At 44.2% G+C, this 18,895-nt stretch overlaps 1 protein-coding gene across 1 annotated transcript; it reads left to right on the top strand.

Annotated features, from left to right (window-relative positions):
• Nucleotides 1-6,348: 6,348 nt before the first annotated feature.
• On the top strand, nucleotides 6,349-18,251 carry LOC311229786 (E3 ubiquitin-protein ligase RNF182; the record flags this gene model as incomplete). The annotated part of the gene is made up of 6 exons (XM_084315860.1): nucleotides 6,349-6,396; nucleotides 10,484-10,637; nucleotides 13,251-13,318; nucleotides 14,221-14,347; nucleotides 15,461-15,699; nucleotides 18,066-18,251. The coding sequence occupies 6 exons, from the start codon at nucleotides 6,349-6,351 to the stop codon at nucleotides 18,249-18,251; spliced, it is 822 nt and encodes a 273-aa protein (XP_084171986.1).
• Between the last annotated feature and the right edge of the window lie 644 nt (nucleotides 18,252-18,895).

Raw genomic sequence — 18,895 nt, 5'->3', positions numbered from 1 at the left:
TCTGGTTGTCGCTGCGATGTGAGCAGAGAAGTTCAACTGGTCGTCGAGGACAACACCAAGGTTCTTGGCAGTCGGCGACGCGGTCACAGCTGCATTCTCGACTGTGATGGAGAGGTCGGTCAGGGGGGAGGATTTGGCCGGCAGGTGGAGCAATTCTGTTTTGCTTAGGTTCAGTTTGAGGTGGTTGGTCGTCATCCAGGCGGAGATGTCGGACAGACAGGCCGAGATCCGCTCAGAGACGTGGATATCTGAGGGAGGGAAGGAGAGGAAGAGTTGAGTATCATCGGCATAACAATGATATGAGAAGCCATGAGATGTGATAATGTTACCCAGTGATTTAGTGTAGAGGGAGAAGAGAAGGGGTCCTAGGACCGAGCCCTGGGGGACACCCGTCCGGAGGGGGCGGGTGGCCGACAGAGTCCCTCTCCATGACACTTGGTAGGAGCGGTCATTGAGGTATGATGTCAGCCATGTCAGCGCAGATCCAGCCACTCCCATTCCTGCGAGGGCCGCGAGGAGGATCTGATGGTTGACTGTGTCGAAGGCTGCAGATAGATCTAGGAGAATCAGGACAGAGGAGAGGCCTTTCGCTTTTGCTAAGTGAAGTGCCTCTGTGACCGCAATGAGGGCCGTTTCTGTGGAGTGGCCAGTCCGGAAGCCAGACTGATTGGGGTCTAGGAGGTCATTCTGTAAGAGATAAGCAGTAAGTTGGTTGGATACAGCACGTTCAAGTGTTTTAGAAAGGAAGGAGAGAAGAGAGACAGGGCGATAGTTGGCTATGACGGTGGGGTTCAGGGTTGGTTTTTTTATGAGGGGCGTGACTCTGGCTTGTTTTAGGGAGGTGGGGACCACCCCCGAGTTGAGTGAGGAGTTGATGGTTGCAGTTAGGAATGGGAGGATGTCCGGTGCTATGGTCTGGAGGAGTGGGGAGGGTAGCTGGTCCAGCTGGCATGTAGTCGGACGGTTCGACGTTACCAGTGTCAGGGTCTCGGCTTCTGTAATGGGAGAGAAAGATGACAGAGTGAAGGATGAGGTTCTCGATTCAGCGTTTGGAATGGGTGGGGGTTGGGAGAAGGAGCTGCGGATGTTCTCCACTTTTTCCTCAAAGAAGATCGCAAAGTCTTCGGCAGAAAAAGATGAGGGAGGAGGAGGTGGGGGGGGAGTGAGGAGGGAGGACATGGTAGCATGCAGTTTGCGAAGATTCTTGGCAGAGGCCTCGATCCTATGGTGAAAGAAAGAAGCTTTGGCATTAGTAATGGTTTTGGAGAATGTTAACAAGAGGTTGTGATATGTGTCGATGTCAGCAGTGAGGCGTGACTTTCTATACTTCCTCTCAGCCGCTCTCAGGACCTGTCTTTGTTCTCTCACTGCATCCGTCAGCCATGGACTGGGTGGGGAACGGCGGGCAGGTTTCTCAACGAGGGGACAGAGCTTGTCGAAGGAGGTTGCAAGGGCTGAGAGGAGGGTGGAGGTTGCCATCTCTGTGGGGAGAGCAGAGAAGGTGTCACTCAAAGGTAGAGCGGATATTATGTCAGAGGAGAGGGTGGAGGGGGATAGGGAGGGCAGGTTGCGTCTGAGTGAGACGGTTTGAGTTGGGGTGAAGACTTTTCGGTTAAGCATGAGAGTTAGTGAGAAGGATATGATATAGAAGGATATATGTTAATAAACAGGTATCCTCCCAGAGAGGTATAATATAATATATGTTAATAAACAGGTATCCTCCCAGAGAGGTATTATATAATATATGTTAATAAACAGGTATCCTCCCAGAGAGGTATAATATAATATATGTTAATAAACAGGTATCCTCTCAGAGAGGTATTATATAATATATGTTAATAAACAGGTATCCTCCCAGAGAGGTATAATATAATATATGTTAATAAACAGGTATCCTCTCAGAGAGGTCAAATCAAATCAAATTTATTTGTAAGGCCCGACAACACACGTTAATGTCCCCATGGGCCGGACACGTCTTCTTTAAACAAGTCAAGAAGAAACATCACAATAAATCAAAACAAAGACAAAAACACCAGGAAATCCAAAATAGAATGTAAAATAAATAAATGTAATTAATGCAACACTCCCAGACATACCCCACGCAAAGGTAAGGAAAAACTCACTAAAAACCTAGCAATAGGAAAAAAGCACCACAGGCAATGTGGAGGGGAGAAACCTTAGAAGGGCCGTTCAAGGGGGAATCTCCCTTCTTAGATGTCGGTGATAGTAGTGTTGCTATAAAACAGGTGAAACAGTTGATAAGCATGTAGGCTACACATACGCGTAATGTAACACAAATAAGTACATGCAATAGCAACTGCGGTACACAACCATTTTGAAAGATTGAAAATAGAGCTGATGGCGGTTCCATTGGAGGTATGGGGGCGGCGTAGAGAGGGTCGGCACCTGCATTGTATCGTATCGTGGCAGATATCGGCACATATCGTATCGCTGTCCAAAGAATCGATATCGTATCGTGATGAAACTGGTGATTCCCACCCCTAGTAGAGTCCATACACCCAACACCAAATCCCATAATTCCTTACACATAACGTGTCTGTCTGGCTGTGTGACGTCAACTTGTCAGCATGAAAATGACAACCAAACATGGCACTGCAACTAAATAACACAAATACAATAGGCACATTTGTGACTGTTACAAATATAACACGTTTTATACTTGTGCTACAAGATTTTGGCCTGTATAATTAAATATATAAATGTAAATATTATTATTATTAAATGGGTTACAATTACAAATATGTGGAAGTGGAATCATATGAGTAAGCCTGCCGCTAAAAAGAAAACCCACCGCGCCTTTCTCAGACGAAAAAGAAAGTTGTATGTAGAAATGTATATTTAAAAAAATAAAAATAAATTGGCCCAGAAACTTCGAATTCCAAAAAGAATTCGAAGGTCAGCCATAATAATTAGGGATGTTCGATATTGGCTTTTTTTTACCGATATCCAATATACCGATATTGTCCAACTCTTAATTTCCGATACCGATATCAACCGATACCGATATATGCGGGGTTTCCCCCCCAAAAAACACAACATTATGCATACTTTTCACAATAAATAAAATAAGAATTTGTTCTTACTTGCTTGCCTGGGTAAATAAAGGTTAAATAAATAATATAAATCTTTAAATATATATATATTTTCTTTTTTTTTCAAAACCGATACCGATAATTTCCGATATTACATTTTAATGCCAATATCGGCCCATAATATCAGTAGGCCGATAATATCGGACATCCCTAAATATAATATATGTTAATAACCAGGTATCATCTCAGAGATATATAATATAATATATGTTAATAAACAGGTATCCTCTCAGAGAGGTATAATATAATATATGTTAATAAACAGGTATCCTCTCAGAAGGTGATTTAAGTGATGTTTGGGCTGGGTCTATATCTTGGCTGTGTGCTCCGTGAAGGTGATTTAAGTGATGTTTGGGCTGGGTCTATATCCTGGCTGTGTGTTCCGTGAGGGTGATTTAAGTGATGTTTGGGCTGGGTCTATATCCTGGCTGTGTGTTCTGTGAAGGTGATTTAAGTGATGTTTGGGCTGGGTCTATATCCTGGCTGTGTGTTCTGTGAAGGTGATTTAAGTGATGTTTGGGCTGGGTCTATATCCTGGCTGTGTGCTCTGTGAAGGTGATTTAAGTGATGTTTGGGCTGGGTCTATATCCTGGCTGTGTCCCCCGTGAAGGTGATTTGAGTGACATACACACACACACACACACACACACACACACACACACACACACACACACACACACACACACACACACACACACACACACACACACACACACACACACACACACACACGCATGCATACATGCTAGCACATGCACGCACACGCACACGCACACACACACACGCACACACACACACACGCACACACACAGCCCTCTCCTCCTTCCCCTTCTCTCTCTCTTTCTCTCAGTCTCTCTCCCTCTCCCCCTCTCTCTCTGTTGGACAGGCAGGTTATTTATAGTCCTGCTCTCTTCTACCAAGAAGAGAAGGTTGGCAGGAAATCAACAGAGAGAAGGAGAGGGAAGTGTTGCATAATGAAGAACACACACACACGTACGCACACACACACGTACGCACACACACACACACACACACACACACACACACACACACACACACACACACACACACACACACACACACCGCTAATATATTGTGCATCCCTAATCTCTACCTTTCTCTACCTTCGTCTCATTCTGTCTCAAATCCCCACCCCCCTTCCTTCTCGAGGGTGTCAAGAAGATTTACTTCTCCTCTGACAGAATGGATGGATGGAGGGATGGATGGATGGATGGATGCGTGGCTTGATAGATAGATGGATGGATAGACAAAATAAATGTCTTTCTGGCGTGAGGTCACCTTACCAAGGTGTTTCCACTTCACTAATGTCCTCTCTCTTTACAGGAAGACAAGACGCTGATCTGCTACACGGGGGGGGGAGGGACCTCTGTCCATCTGTTAGACCCCGCAGAGGCCTACCGACACTCAGAGAGGCCTGCTGCCCTTCAGGCAAACCTTGGAGGAACCTTGTTCTGGAGCTTTGGAGAGCTGTTTCCATTCTAGACGCCGAGAGAAGTCACCTGTTGACCCAGACGCTTGGGAAACACTGTTGCTTCTTGTAGAGCAGTCTTGGAGAAGGTCTACTGCTACACTGTAGATTCTCAGAGAACTGTTGCTCTTCTAGAAAAACTGGATGAATCTACTGGCTCTCTGCTGGAAAGGTCTACTCTTGGAACTCTTGAAGAAACCTACTGTTGTTGTAGAATATTCGCGAGTCATACTGCTCTTCTTCTAGAGACTACAATACTAGAATATCCTAAAGGTTTACCACTATACTAGTCTTGCAGAGCCCTATGCACTATATGACTGGGAGAAGGAATGGAAAGGCCCCCTTTATGGAGATTATGGAGAGATACAAGGACTGGTGACATCTTCTGAAGGAGTCCACAGATGTAAACCAACAATAACCTACTGATGTAAACAAATAAGAACCTTCTGATGTAAACCAATAGGAACCTACTGATGTAAACAAATAAGAACCTACTGATGTAAACAAATAAGAACTCACTGATGTAAACCAATAAGAGACAAAGCAGTGAGAGCTCATGGATGAAGCTGAACCATGGGGCTGTTGTTAGGTGTTTCTGGTTTGGTGTCAGACAATGGACCCCTTTTCTCTCTATGTGGGTTGGAATGGCTTCAGTGTCATTGTCTAATACAGGTGAACCAAGCTGTCTGTAATGGTTTGGACTATATCTAATACAGGTGAACCAAGCTGTCTGTAATGGCTTGGGAGCGTGTAATGCCAGCGAACTAAGCACTTTAATGCCCCAGTTGGAACTAGCCTAACCAGTTAGAACTAGCCTAATCAGTCAGAACTAGCCTAATCAGTCAGAACTAGCCTAACCATGTCATGTTTCCCATACATACGTTTATTTGTGGTGTCCCACCACTATATTAGACAGGCCCACTGCAACTAGATCTCCCTCTGATACAGTCAGATATAAAAAGCACTTCTTGTGTTGAACACAGTTCTGTCTCTGCTCAGCTTGGCCTGCGGCACCAGACATAACCTGAACACTGACTGTGGATGTCAAGGCTGCCCTCTCTCACCTGTGACTATTACATTATATCTTACTACCACATTATGGACTAGGGCTGTGTTGTAATCCAGTGCATTGTGGAATATTATTATTACTACAACAACAACAACAGCCTTGCAGACTAGGATTATGTTGTACCATTGTACTGTAGACTAGGATTATGTTGTACTATTGTACTGTAGACTAGGATTATGTTGTACTATTGTACTGTAGACTAGGATTATGTTGTACTATTGTACTGTAGACTAGGATTATGTTGTACCATTGTACTGTAGACTAGGATTATGTTGTACCATTGTACCGTTGACTAGGATTATGCCTGACTGTGAATCGAGTGAATCTGTAGTTCAGGGCCAAACCCCTCCAGGGCTTCAGTGTCACATATCAGACACTTGTCATTGAACTGACGTTAATGTCACTTTTCTTCTGTGAAATCTTCTTATAACTGTATGTGCCATAATATCTGTGTTCAACTGAGTCATTTTGTTGAATGAGTAAAGAAACTGTAAAGAAAAGTTCTATTCAGGGAAAGAAACATGTAATATATATAGAGACTGTAGCTGCTGTGGACGCAGCCTGCTGGGAACATTGTTCATTCTGCAGGACGTTTCCTGCTAAACGTTGCCAACTCTCAGCCACTTCCCAGTGGTAGTTCCTGGTTCCTGGTTGAGTAGCGTCAACAGCCTCTCAAGATGAACCAGCTGAAAGAGGCGGAGCCTGGACGGGAGATAGACGGCAAGGTAATTAAAGATGCAACTTTTTCCCCTTATTAATATTTTGCTCTCAAATAAGTAAGTAAAGTTAGCAAAAGTATGTTTATGTTTGTAGTCTGACTCCTCCTTGTTGTTCTGCTCCTATCAGTCTGACTCCTCCTTGTTGTTCTGCTCCTTGTAGTCTGACTCCTCCTTGTTGTTCTGCTCCTATCAGTCTGACTCCTCCTTGTTGTTCTGCTCCTATCAGTCTGACTCCTCCTTGTTGTTCTGCTCCTAACAGTCTGACTCCTCCTTGTTGTTCTGCTCCTATCAGTCTGACTCCTCCTTGTTGTTCTGCTCCTATCAGTCTGACTCCTCCTTGTTGTTCTGCTCCTAACAGTCTGACTCCTCCTTGTTGTTCTGCTCCTATCAGTCTGACTCCTCCTTGTTGTTCTGCTCCTAACAGTCTGACTCCTCCTTGTTGTTCTGCTCCTATCAGTCTGACTCCTCCTTGTTGTTCTGCTCCTAACAGTCTGACTCCTCCTTGTTGTTCTGCTCCTATCAGTCTGACTCCTCCTTGTTGTTCTGCTCCTTGTAGTCTGACTCCTCCTTGTTGTTCTGCTCCTATCAGTCTGACTCCTCCTTGTTGTTCTGCTCCTAACAGTCTGACTCCTCCTTGTTGTTCTGCTCCTATCAGTCTGACTCCTCCTTGTTGTTCTGCTCCTAACAGTCTGACTCCTCCTTGTTGTTCTGCTCCTAACAGTCTGACTCCTCCTTGTTGTTCTGCTCCTATCAGTCTGACTCCTCCTTGTTGTTCCGCTCCTAACAGTGTGTTAGATTACGGTGTTTTCCAGGACGGTGGCCATGGAAGTCGGAATCCGCTAAAGAGTGTGTAACAACTCACCTGCGAAAAAAAAAAAAATTACAGTGTTTTCAGCCCGTCGTTGATCGTTATCAGCCTTCATCGCCTCCGTCTTATCGATCCTCTGCGTTGTGTTGGTTGTGGTTCATGGCGGCAATCGTTCGGTGGAATTCTCACTCCCACGTGCTTACTGGCTGAAACCCTATCTCTTCCCCCGTGCATTCGAAAACAAACGTTGAGAGTCCAGGTTGTGTCAGAAAGGATAGTCTATTTACATGAACAAAGGTTCTCGTACAGAATGAAACTAATTAAAAGTCTTTAAATGGTTTAAGAAAAGAAAACTAGATTGATAAGGCTCCGTTCTATATCTATTCGCTCCTAGCTCGCTCTCCTCATCGTGGCTTCCCCTTCCCCCCCTGTCTCCCTGATGTGGTTTGTCTCGCAATCCAGACTCAGGCATTAAAGCGCTCCGTCTTGAGACGGATTTCCGTCAATTTGATTCAGAGTCGTGACGGATTTTCCATCAATTGGCTACCTGGTATAATATGATTTGTAAATGCATACAGATTGAAACTAAATTGAGCCAATCAGAGGCGTAAAAAATATGATGAAAAAGGGAATTTTTTCTACCGTTGCCGCGCCAAGCAGAGTCATTTGCGAGCAATAATGGCAGGACGCAGCGACTCGAGAGACAGGATTGCGCTAATAGTTTGTCGTCGGAAATGTATAATAATCTATAGTCCAAAGACTAGAGGAACCTCTGGATGCAGAAGACTTGTGGATTAAGGCCCCGTTTAGACGGAAACGCTAGCAGGTGAATCCGCAAAAATATTCTTTCAGATGTGCCTTTCGTTTATACGGAAACAGCGTTTTTACGGGGTGAAACCGTAAAAAAGTGAGACCACCTTCCAGGGTGGAATTCCTAGAAACGGTAAACCTTTGCGCTCTCGTCTAAACTGTCAAACCGCATAAAACGATGACGAAAGGGTCGTCAAGGCTCTCGTCGCGCCTACTGCTTACATCACAGGCATGCGCCAGTAGCCTAGAAGCGTAAACAAAGCATGTCTGATTCTATCCATGGCGATCACCTGAAGGCTACATTGGCAGTACTTTTAAATACACAAGAATCTGTCCCGCGGCTATCACAACTATTATGACTGGACCCACTGTCTGTGAGTGACTCTGCTTTGGTCCAATCACATTCCCCACCCACACTCTGCGAATCAGAGGCAGAGTAGGGCGGGTCTTCACAGCACGTCATGTGACATATGCGCCAATCGTGTGACAGCAGGGCTCCGTTGTCTCGAGTTGTTACAGCCTCGTCTGCACGGAGAATTAAAAGTGAAACCGCAAGACGACTTTTGCGGTTTCTGTTCAGACTTCCATCCCAAAACGCTCGTCTAAACGTAGCCTAAGTACAAGACACATACATTTGAAATCTATATTTTATGTTATGCGTGCATAAAACCCAGAATTAGGAATTTTCTGTATATAAGCTGCACTTTTTTTTTTGTAAAATTGCATTATGTATTATTAATGCACCGTTTCCCTTGTTTAGTTCCTTGTTCAAGTCATAAGCTTGTTCAGTTGTCACAATGTAAATAAAAACGTGCACTGAAAAGTTACAGTATGTAGATTTGTTTATTTGTATGACAAAGTCAGAGTCAACCCTTGCAAAAAGTTCAATCAGTTTTATTTAATGAATTTAAAACAGCATTGATATTACGTAAAAGCAAACTGGCAATAGAAAAGATGTTCAAAATAACCGAGTTCCCTTAAAACGCTAACGATATTAAAAAAATATATACAGTGGATGTTAAAATAAGAATATGTCTTGGCCTGAAAAAAAGTTCAGTCAGGAGATTTATTTTTGCTTCAATCCCTGCAGACTCAACACCACCTAACAGTCGCTCCCCGTCTCTCTATCTCTCTCTCTCTCTCTCTCTCTCTCTCTCTCTCTCTCTCTCTCTCTCTCTCTCTCTCTCTTGTGATGTTTCTCTTAACCCCTTAAGCTTACCCCACATTTAGCATAAAACGCCTGATGATTGCATACCCAAAGTATAGCGATTTATTATACTTTATACTTATAGCACATGCATGAGTCTTGTCGTTTTTGAAAGGTAATATTCTGAAGTTTCTTACACAATAAAAAGAAAAGAAATAAAAATCACGTTGAGTGCTAATGTATTAGAGAAACAGAGGTTTGAACACACTGAAACTTTTGTGTTGACTTATTGCCAGATTCCTGTTTTTGGGTTCCAGGTGAGAGGTAGGAGCTGGAAAACATAACGGATATGAAGTCTTATGTATTACAGGTCCAACGTTTATAAAAATCCTGCAGAAAATTTGTGTTTAACAAAGGTTTTTGTAATGTGTGTACCGCAATAATTTAGCGTGATTATCCAAAATGGCCGTCCACTTCCATTCATTCAGACGCGCGAGTCAAAACAAAGAACTTGTTGGTCTTCTTCTGCCCCCTTTTCGTTGCAATCAGCGCTCGTCTGGGATCTCTTTCGGAGCAGACGCTCCTTGGCTACAATGGTGGTCAATAATTTTCGCCATCAGCGGTGACTGGTCAGTTCAGGACCGTTTACAACCGGACGTGGTCACTTGTCGGAACGGCTTGTCAAATGATGCTCGCCGGATATTTCATCTTGTAACTTGAGACCCGAAGCACGCAATAGGTTGAGTGTGGTGACGATCGAAAGGTGGCAAATGAAACAAAAAATGCAGCCCGGAGCCGACAGACGAGAGCAAAGTGCCACGACGTGCACGTGTCCCGCGGTACGGCGAAACATTAAGAGGTTAAGGAATGCCGACCTTGACCAGCTCTGCCTAGCTCGCCTGGTCGCCTCGTTGCCTAGGCGACCTGCACCACTATCTTTATCTCCTGCGTTGCTATCTATTGTTGTGACGTCGCTATCTCTCACAGGCACAGGCCCTGGGCTCATATGGCGTGAAATGTGTCTGTCTAATACAGATTCAGTCTAAAAGACTAAACACCACTTTGCCAGAATTAAAAGGCACTACTTAAAAAAATAAATTAAAAAAGCTACGTACTTTATGTAATTATCATGTTATAATCATAATGAAAACCAGTCATATCTTTCAAGTGTGACCCCTCCTTGTTGTTCTGCTCCTTGTAGTCTGACTCCTCCTTGTTGTTCTGCTCCTAACAGTCTGACTCCTCCTTGTTGGCGAGTACAGAGAAGTAATCAGAGTACAAAGAAGTGATCTGAGTACTACAGTATGTATTGTCTGTGTTGTTGCCAGGTGGAGACATGGGGTCAGTCTCTGGTCTACACCCTGGAGGAACTGGAGTGTAAGATCTGCTACAACCGCTACGACACACGCAGCCGCAAGCCCAAGCTGCTGGGCTGCCTGCACAGAGTCTGCGCCAAATGCCTGAAGAAGATGGTGGACATGGGTCAGTAGAAGGTTCCACGTAGAAGATGGTGGACTTGGGTCAGTAGAAGGTTCCATGTAGAAGATGGTGGACTTGGGTCAGTAGAAGGTTCCATGTAGAAGATGGTGGACTTGGGTCAGTAGAAGGTTCCATGTAGAAGATGGTGGACTTGGGTCAGTAGAAGGTTCCACGTAGAAGATGGTGGACTTGGGTCAGTAGCAGGTTCCACGTAGAAGATGGTGGACTTGGGTCAGTAGCAGGTTCCACATAGAAGATGGTGGACTTGGGTCAGTAGAAGGTTCCATGTAGAAGATGGTGGACTTGGGTCAGTAGCATGTTCCATATAGAAGATGGTGGACTTGGGTCAGTAGCAGGTTCCACGTAGAAGATGGTGGACTTGGGTGAGTAGAAGGTTCCATGTAGAAGATGGTGGACTTGGGTCAGTAGAAGGTTCCATGTAGAAGAGGGTGGACTTGGGTGAGTAGAAGGTTCCATGTAGAAGATGGTGGACTTGGGTCAGTAGAAGGTTCCATGTAGAAGATGGTGGACTTGGGTCAGTAGAAGGTTCCATGTAGAAGATGGTGGACTTGGGTCAGTAGAAGGTTCCACGTAGAAGATGGTGGACTTGGGTCAGTAGCAGGTTCCACGTAGAAGATGGTGGACTTGGGTCAGTAGAAGGTTCCACGTAGAAGATGGTGGACTTGGGTCAGTAGCAGGTTCCATGTAGAAGATGGTGGACTTGGGTCAGTAGCAGGTTCTCCAAACATTTATTTGATAAGATCATTTGTGCTGCGTCCTCTTTCCAAATGGTTGGATCCCACTGCCTCTGTATCCTGGCGCCCTATAGAGCAAAACCTTGTTCTCCCTCATAGACCACAAGATCTAATCTATACCAACATTTCTCTTAAACATTCTAAAACTAAATTTGGCTCTACCATTACTGAATGGATTTCTGCTTGGCAACGTACAAATACGTTTTGCAAAATTGCACCCAACTGGTTCCTTGAATCTCCTATATTCCCTACCTATGGTCTTCAGCGGGGAAGACGCCCGATATCTTTCCCCCAGTGGAGTAATGATGGAGTACACACTCTTTAAGAGATTTCATTCCGGGCCGGCCGGGTGGCACAGCGGTCTAAGCGTCACCACAGAGACAGTGGGATCGAATCCAGCTGTGGTGCTTCCGGGTTGGCCGACCGTCCATACTAACACAATTGGCAGTGTTAGCGGGTGGGAAAACCCGGCGAGGGTGGGTCCTGGTTGTTGTAAAACAGCGACTCCTACAGATCGGTTGGGGCACCTGCACAGCGAGGTCGGATCCTGGGGGAGGTAGTGTCCTCCACACGTTACACTCTCCCAGTGAGAGTCCGCGCTGCCTGGTGAAAAGAAGTGGGGATTGGCTACACATGTGTCGGAGGAAGCATGTGATAGTCTCCGCCCTCCCAGACCGACGGTAGGGGGCAGAGCACGCAACGACCAGGTAGGGGATTGAGAATTGGCATAACGACTAACATTGGGATGGGAGAAAAAACGGAAAAAGAAAGGGGGAAAAAGAGAAAGTAAAAAATAAAATAAAAAAAGAGATTTCATTCCAAGACGTTCAATGTTTACCTGGATCTTCTGGGTTTTCTTTCTATCGACAATTGCGCACAGCAATACGCACCTATGGTTCAGCTTGGGATGACGCATTGGGTACTCATCCATTTCACCTGGCACTGACCAAACCCAGTGGTCTAGTCTCTACCATGTACTCATCCATTTCACCTGGCTGGCACTGACCAAACCCAGTGGTCTCTACCATGTACTCATCCATTTCACCTGGCACTGACCAAACCCAGTGGTCTCTACCATGTACTCATCCATTTCACCTGGCACTGACCAAACCCAGTGGTCTAGTCTCTACCATGTACTCATTCATTTCACCTGGCACTGACCAAACCCAGTGGTCTCTACCATGTACTCATCCATTTCACCTGGCACTGACCAAACCCAGTGGTCTCTACCATGTACTCATCCATTTCACCTGGCACTGACCAAACCCAGTGGTACTCATCCATTTCACACGGCACTGACCAAACCCAGTGGTCTCTACCATGTACTCATCCATTTCACACGGCACTGACCAAACCCAGTGGTCTCTACCATGTACTCATCTATTTCATCTGGCACTGACCAAACCCAGTGGTCTAGTCTCTACCATGTATGTCATCCCGATGAAGGTAAGAAGGGGAGGGACCGAGTGGGAGTTAGGGAGGAAGGAGCAAGATAGGGTTTTGATATGGCTAGTATTTAGTTTTCCTTTCTCTGTTTAATCCCCCCCCCCCCCCCCATAATGTTTATTTATTCTGCTTTATTTATTTCACTGTTTGTTTTGACCCTGGGGAGAATGACAGCTCTTTTTGTTCTGTTATATGTTATATCTCTTGTAGCTTTTGTAATGCAATATGAACATGTACGCTCCATCTCTCTCCTCCACATCCCTGTATCCTTGTTCTAAATTCCAATAGAAAATGGATCACCAAAAGGAACGAGGGGTTTCCCGTAGCCAGATTGGTGGCAGCTTGGTTGGGATGTATCGGTACATACTGTACAACATGTCTAGGGAACGATATTAAACCTCTGGTTGTTTTTCAGGCGAGTCGTCGCCCTCTGTCATCAGCTGTCCCTTCTGTCGCCACGAGACCCACGTCCCTGACGAGGAGGTAGAGCTTCTCTTTCTTTCTTTCTTTCTTTCTTTCTTTCTTTCTTTCTTTCTTTCTTTCTTTCTTTCTTTCTTTCTTTCTTTCTTTCTTTCTTTCTTTCTTTCTTTCTTTCTTTCTTTCTTTCTTTCTTTCTTTCTTTCTCTTTCATTCTTTCTTTCTTTTTTTCCCTCTTTCTTTCTTTCGTTCGTTCTTTCTTTTTTTCCCTTTCTTTCTTTTTTTCCCTTTCTTTCTTTCTTTCTCCCTTTCTTTCTTTTTTTCCTCTTTCTTTCTTTCTTTTTTTCCTCTTTCTTTTCTTTCTTTCTTTCTTTCTTTCTTTCTTTCTTTCTTTCTTTCTTTCTTTCTTTCTTTCTTTCTTTCTTTCTTTTTTTCCCTCTTTCTTTCTTTCGTTCTTTCTTTTTTTCCCTTTCTTTCTTTTTTTCCCTTTCTTTCTTTCTTTCTTTCTTTCTTTCTTTCTTTCTTTCTTTCTTTCTTTCTTTCTTTCTCGCTTTCTTTCTTTTTTTCTCTTTGTTTCTTTTTTTCCTCTTTCTTTCTTTATTTTTTCCTCTTTCTTTCTTTATTTTTTCCTCTTTCTTTCTTTCTTTCTTTCTTTCTTTCTTTCTTTCTTTCTTTCTTTCTTTCTTTCTTTCTTTCTTTCTTTCTTTCTTTCTTTCTCTTTCGATTCAAGCTCCTCAGCAGTGTTTCAATGTGTCCTTGAGCAAGACACTTAACCCCTAATTGCTCCAGATGAGCAGGTCGGCACCTTGCATGGTCGCCTCTGCCGTCAGTGTGTGAATGTGTGAGTGAATGGGTGAATGTGAGGCATAAGTTGTAAAGCGCTTTGGATAAAAGCCGTTATATAAATGCAGTCCACTGTGTGTGTTCTATCTAGAGTTCTCTCCTTACCTGTTGTTTCTCTCCTTGAGGTCTGGTTGATGGAGGACGATAGACACATCCTGGCTGTTCTCTCCTGCCAAGACCGCGCCCGCCGAGGAGGAGGAACAGCAGGGGGAGGGGGAGGGGAGGTGGTGCTCTCTCCTAACTCTCTCACTGGTAAGATCACTAACCTGATTGAAAATGGATACATGCACGCAAAATGTAAACAACAATCATTTTGGACCTGCCAAAAGTTTTCAAATGATAAATTCATGAATCTATAATTGGGGGGGGGGGGGGGGGGCAATACTTTTATTCTGCACCTTTCTAAAAGCTCTGTGGATGTATTATTATATTATTATTTCAAATGATTAGTCTACATAAACATTTAATCTATAGTACCTTTAAGATATGTGATGCAAAAGGAGCCCCAACCACTTATTGAGAGTATATACTTTTCAGTAGGCTGACATTTATGTAATATATATATTTTTTTATTGGTCTAATTTTCTCAGATACTGAATTTTGGGTTTTGAAACTTTTGATTTGATTTGATTTGATTTTGATTTTGATTTGTCTCGAACATAGAAACTTTAAAAAACAAAAGGGTAAATAAAATAGTCAAAGACTATTTCCATACAATAAGGGCTAGATCCACAAAGAATAGATTGCACGGAACAAGTTGTCTTTCTCTGGTCTGCATCCCCTTAACAATTGTGTGTATTGAGCCGTACTGTATTGTACACATTCTTAAAATTTTCATTCAATCAATCAATCTGCACAGTGATTGATTGAATGCCAAATCAATCAATCTGCACGGTGATTGATTGAATGCCAATTTTATTAACAGATTGCAGAATGGGTACAATACAGTACGGCTCAATACACACAATTGTTAAGGGGATGCAGACCAGAGAAAGACTTTCGTCTTGTTTACATCAGGGTCCCCCATTTTCAATTCATAATACATTTTAAGTAAGGGTGCAACTTGCTCCGTGCAATCCATTCTTTGTGGATCTTAAGTGTTCGAGAAGGAACAGGGGGAAGTAAAAAAAAAATAATACTTATCAAGTTGTTAGCTGTAAGCAATAATCACAAAAGAATATAAAGAAATAAAGGCTTGAAATATTTCACTCTGTGTGTAATGAATCTATAATCTATATAATATATGATTTTCACTTTTTGAATTGAATTACTGAAATAAATGTACTTTCCCTCGATATTCTAATTGATTGAGATGCACCTGTACTTCTTGTGATTGTATGAAAGCAGGAGGAGCAGGAGGAGCAGGAGGAGGAGGAGCAGCAGCAGGGGCAGCAGAGTCCCACAGCTCCTCAGACTGTCTGGTGATCACCATCATGGAGCTCCCCGGGGACTCTCCCTCCTCAGACTCACTGAGCATGCTCAACATGGTGCGCCTGTACCGGCCACCCAGCCTGGACTCTCTGCCCTGCCACCTGCCAGCTCAGAAGTGTCACGCCTGGACCGCGCGCACCTTCCCTCGTTGCCTCCTGGGGGCGCTATGCTTGGTCAGTGTAATGTGTGTAAAAAGGGATAGTTCGGATGACATTAACACATTAATTGCCAAGAACGAGTATACTCGTTATTGCTCGCCATGCGAATATCGGATCGTTATTTCGTTTATTCGCTATATCTATTCATAATTCATGTCTGCAGCAGACCCTTCAGACCCTGTCTGAGCTGGTCAACACCGCCCTCTACTGCCTTGCGGAGCTATTGCATTCCATTGAAAATGGTCTGGTGTGTTTTCAGAGCCGATCTGAGCCGTGGGGACGGGGTTTAAATACTCAGGCGAGCCAGGCCTTTACAACGATGGCATGGGACACTAACCCCGCCCGCCCGTTCATGTGTAACGCTCGGTAATTTCGGGGACACGATTGCTGTGGATAACTGGAATGGCGATCAGATAATTGGATTCTTTTTTTTGCATTACATCAGAGATAAAACCTCATGTATGCACGCGGAGATATAATGATAATCTAGCGTCGATTTCAGGATGATTAGATAATCAGCCGAAAAATTACAACGTGATGACTGGATTACACTAAAATGCCTTTTTCTCGTCTTTTTCCTGGAATTACTCAGAAGCACCCAAACCACTCTATTCAAAACGGTATGAAACGCAAATGTACGGATGAAAAAACAATCCGTTTTGTACATGTTGACTGGAAGCAACTCACTGACAATCGACGGGTGTATTAGACCCATAGTGTCGCAGTCTAAAACTATATCCATTGAATAAAGACCTGGCACTGAAGGGGGATCAGCGCCCCCTTCTGCTGGCGGTCAATGTGTTAAGCATTAAGAAACACTTGCTGGTAGTATAGTTGAGGCAATGCCATTATATTAGTTATTATCTTATGACCTGATGGATAGCTGATGACACTTATTAATCCAAAAGGAGACTTGACTTGGACTTGTGCCTCAGACTTGGACTTGTGCCTATGGCTGGGCGATATGGCCAAAAACGTTATCACGATAACATTTCATATCGTTCGATATTTTTATTAGTATTAAATTATTTTTTTATTATTATTATTTAAACAACAAATGTTTATTTTTCAGCAATTCTTTGTCATTGCCGCCATCTTTAGTGTTACAGCCCCTCACACTCTAGTTCTCAGGCTGCAGCTGGTTTGAAAGCGAAAAGTACCAAAGAAAGTGACTGTGGCTCCAGGTGAGTTGAACAGTTCTGGCTCTGCTAGTTTCTTTTCTATCTTTTGGCGCTTTTTTGGTGGACAAACCACCGCACATGCAGTGTCTCGCGACTGGAGACTAGATCTGCTAGCACACATAGCCTACTGTGTACAGACGGTTTCAAACTGTATTTAAAAATGTTATTATCGATATTTTTATCATCAATTATTAAAATCGCGATAATTATTATTATCGTTTTATCGCCCAGCCCTACTTGTGCCCCACAGACTTGAGACTTGGACTTATTTGTTAAGGATTTGTAAAACGACCTCAATAGCACGACACAGACAGGTATTTAGCCAAAACAAGGGCATGATTTATTTATATACACAAAAAAGCTGCACTGACCATTTAAGGGTGAAATACACTAGAATCCATGAACACAAAGAAATGCAGCACTGTCCCTTTAAAGGGCGAACACAAAATACACAGGAGATTCTTCTTGAGTCCATGAATGAAAACGAAAGTTCGGAGTCTGGTTTCGTACAGACCTCACCAGAACGCTGCTGACGGGCAACACAGCAAACAGGGGGTCCAAGGGGAACAGAGTGAGAACACGGGCATCCTCCCGTGGAACAATAGAGAGCGATGACGAGGCCTCACCCCAGGAACGAGGTCCACGAAGAGGGGGTAGGGCAGTAGCTGGCACGACGTCTCACCCCAGAGACACGGCGGTAGATGGTAGCAACGGATGGCACAACGTCTCCCAGTGAGAACATAGGAAATCCTCCCGTGGGATTACAGAGAGCGAAGACGATGTCTCGCCAGGAGCGCGGCGGTTGGTGGTAGCAATGTAGAATGGCACGACATCTGGAGTGGGAACATTGGGATCCTCCCGTGGAAGTATATAGAGAGCGAAGACGATGTCCCACTCCAGGAAACGCCGATAGGTGGTAGCGTACAGAACGACCTGGCCATGAGTGGAAGGCAACCAGCAGTACTAGTAGTCTCCCTACGAGCTGATTGCCAACCACTCACAGGTGCGTGAGGTAGAATGTTCGGCACGCCCCCTCGTTGGGCAGCATGCAGTCCTTACCCAGCCCTCACATTATTGTTTCTCAGTAGTAATTCAGTCGTTTTTTCTGTATTTTTCTTGTTTCGTGGTAGTAATTCGGTTGTATTTTCTGTATTTTTCTTCTTTCCTGGTAGTAATTCAGTCAGTATGTTCTGTGTCCAGGTGTACTTCAGCTCGTTGCCGTTGGGGATCTACCTGCTGATGATCCAGCAGCTCTGGTTGGGGGTGGTGTTGGTGAGCCTGGTCCCCTCCACCCTGCTGCTCTGTGTCTTCTACGGCTTCTGTCAGTGCATCTGCCACGAGATCATGGAGGCTCTCGCTGCGCACGGCCACACACTGTCATCATAACCCTAGACTTAACCCACTGACCACAACCCTAACCATAACCACATCATTATCAACACCAACCACAACCCTAACCATAACCATTTACATTTACATTTACATTTAGTCATTTAGCTGACGCTTTTATCCAAAGCGACTTACAAGTTCTGTACGACAAGCCATCAGGAAGGGCACAACTCTATCAGCTGAGTAACAATGTTCATCAAAGTGTTGAGTGCTACAGTGTAGGTTAGTTTATTAGGACAAGTGCATGACAGTATGGTTAGTTAGGGTTAGATAATTTTTTTTTTTTTTTTTTTTTTTTCAGATAATGGTTGAAGAAGTGCGTCTTTAGTCGACGGCGAAAGATTGGACGTGTTTCGGCTGTCCTAACTGGGGTGGGTAGTTCATTCCACCATTGTGGGGCAAGGATTGAGAATAGGCGACTTCTCTTTGATGACCCTCCCGGAGCTTGGATAGGAGTAGGTCTGAGGCGGCCAGTAGATGCAGAGCGTAGGGGTCTTGAGGGTGTGTAGTTAGAGACCATTGACCGGAGGTAGGCGGGAGCGGTTCCCTTTGGAGCCAGTGCAGGTCCCTAAGAAGTGGGGTGACATGGGCCGACTTCGGTAGGTTTGAGATCAACACTAGCCATAACTCTCCTGTTGTTG

The sequence above is a fragment of the Notolepis coatsorum genome, assembly GCF_963971535.1.
Source record: "Notolepis coatsorum genome assembly, chromosome: 6".
Taxonomy (NCBI): Eukaryota; Metazoa; Chordata; class Actinopteri; order Aulopiformes; family Paralepididae; genus Notolepis; species Notolepis coatsorum.
This window is presented reverse-complemented; position numbering and strand designations above follow the sequence as displayed.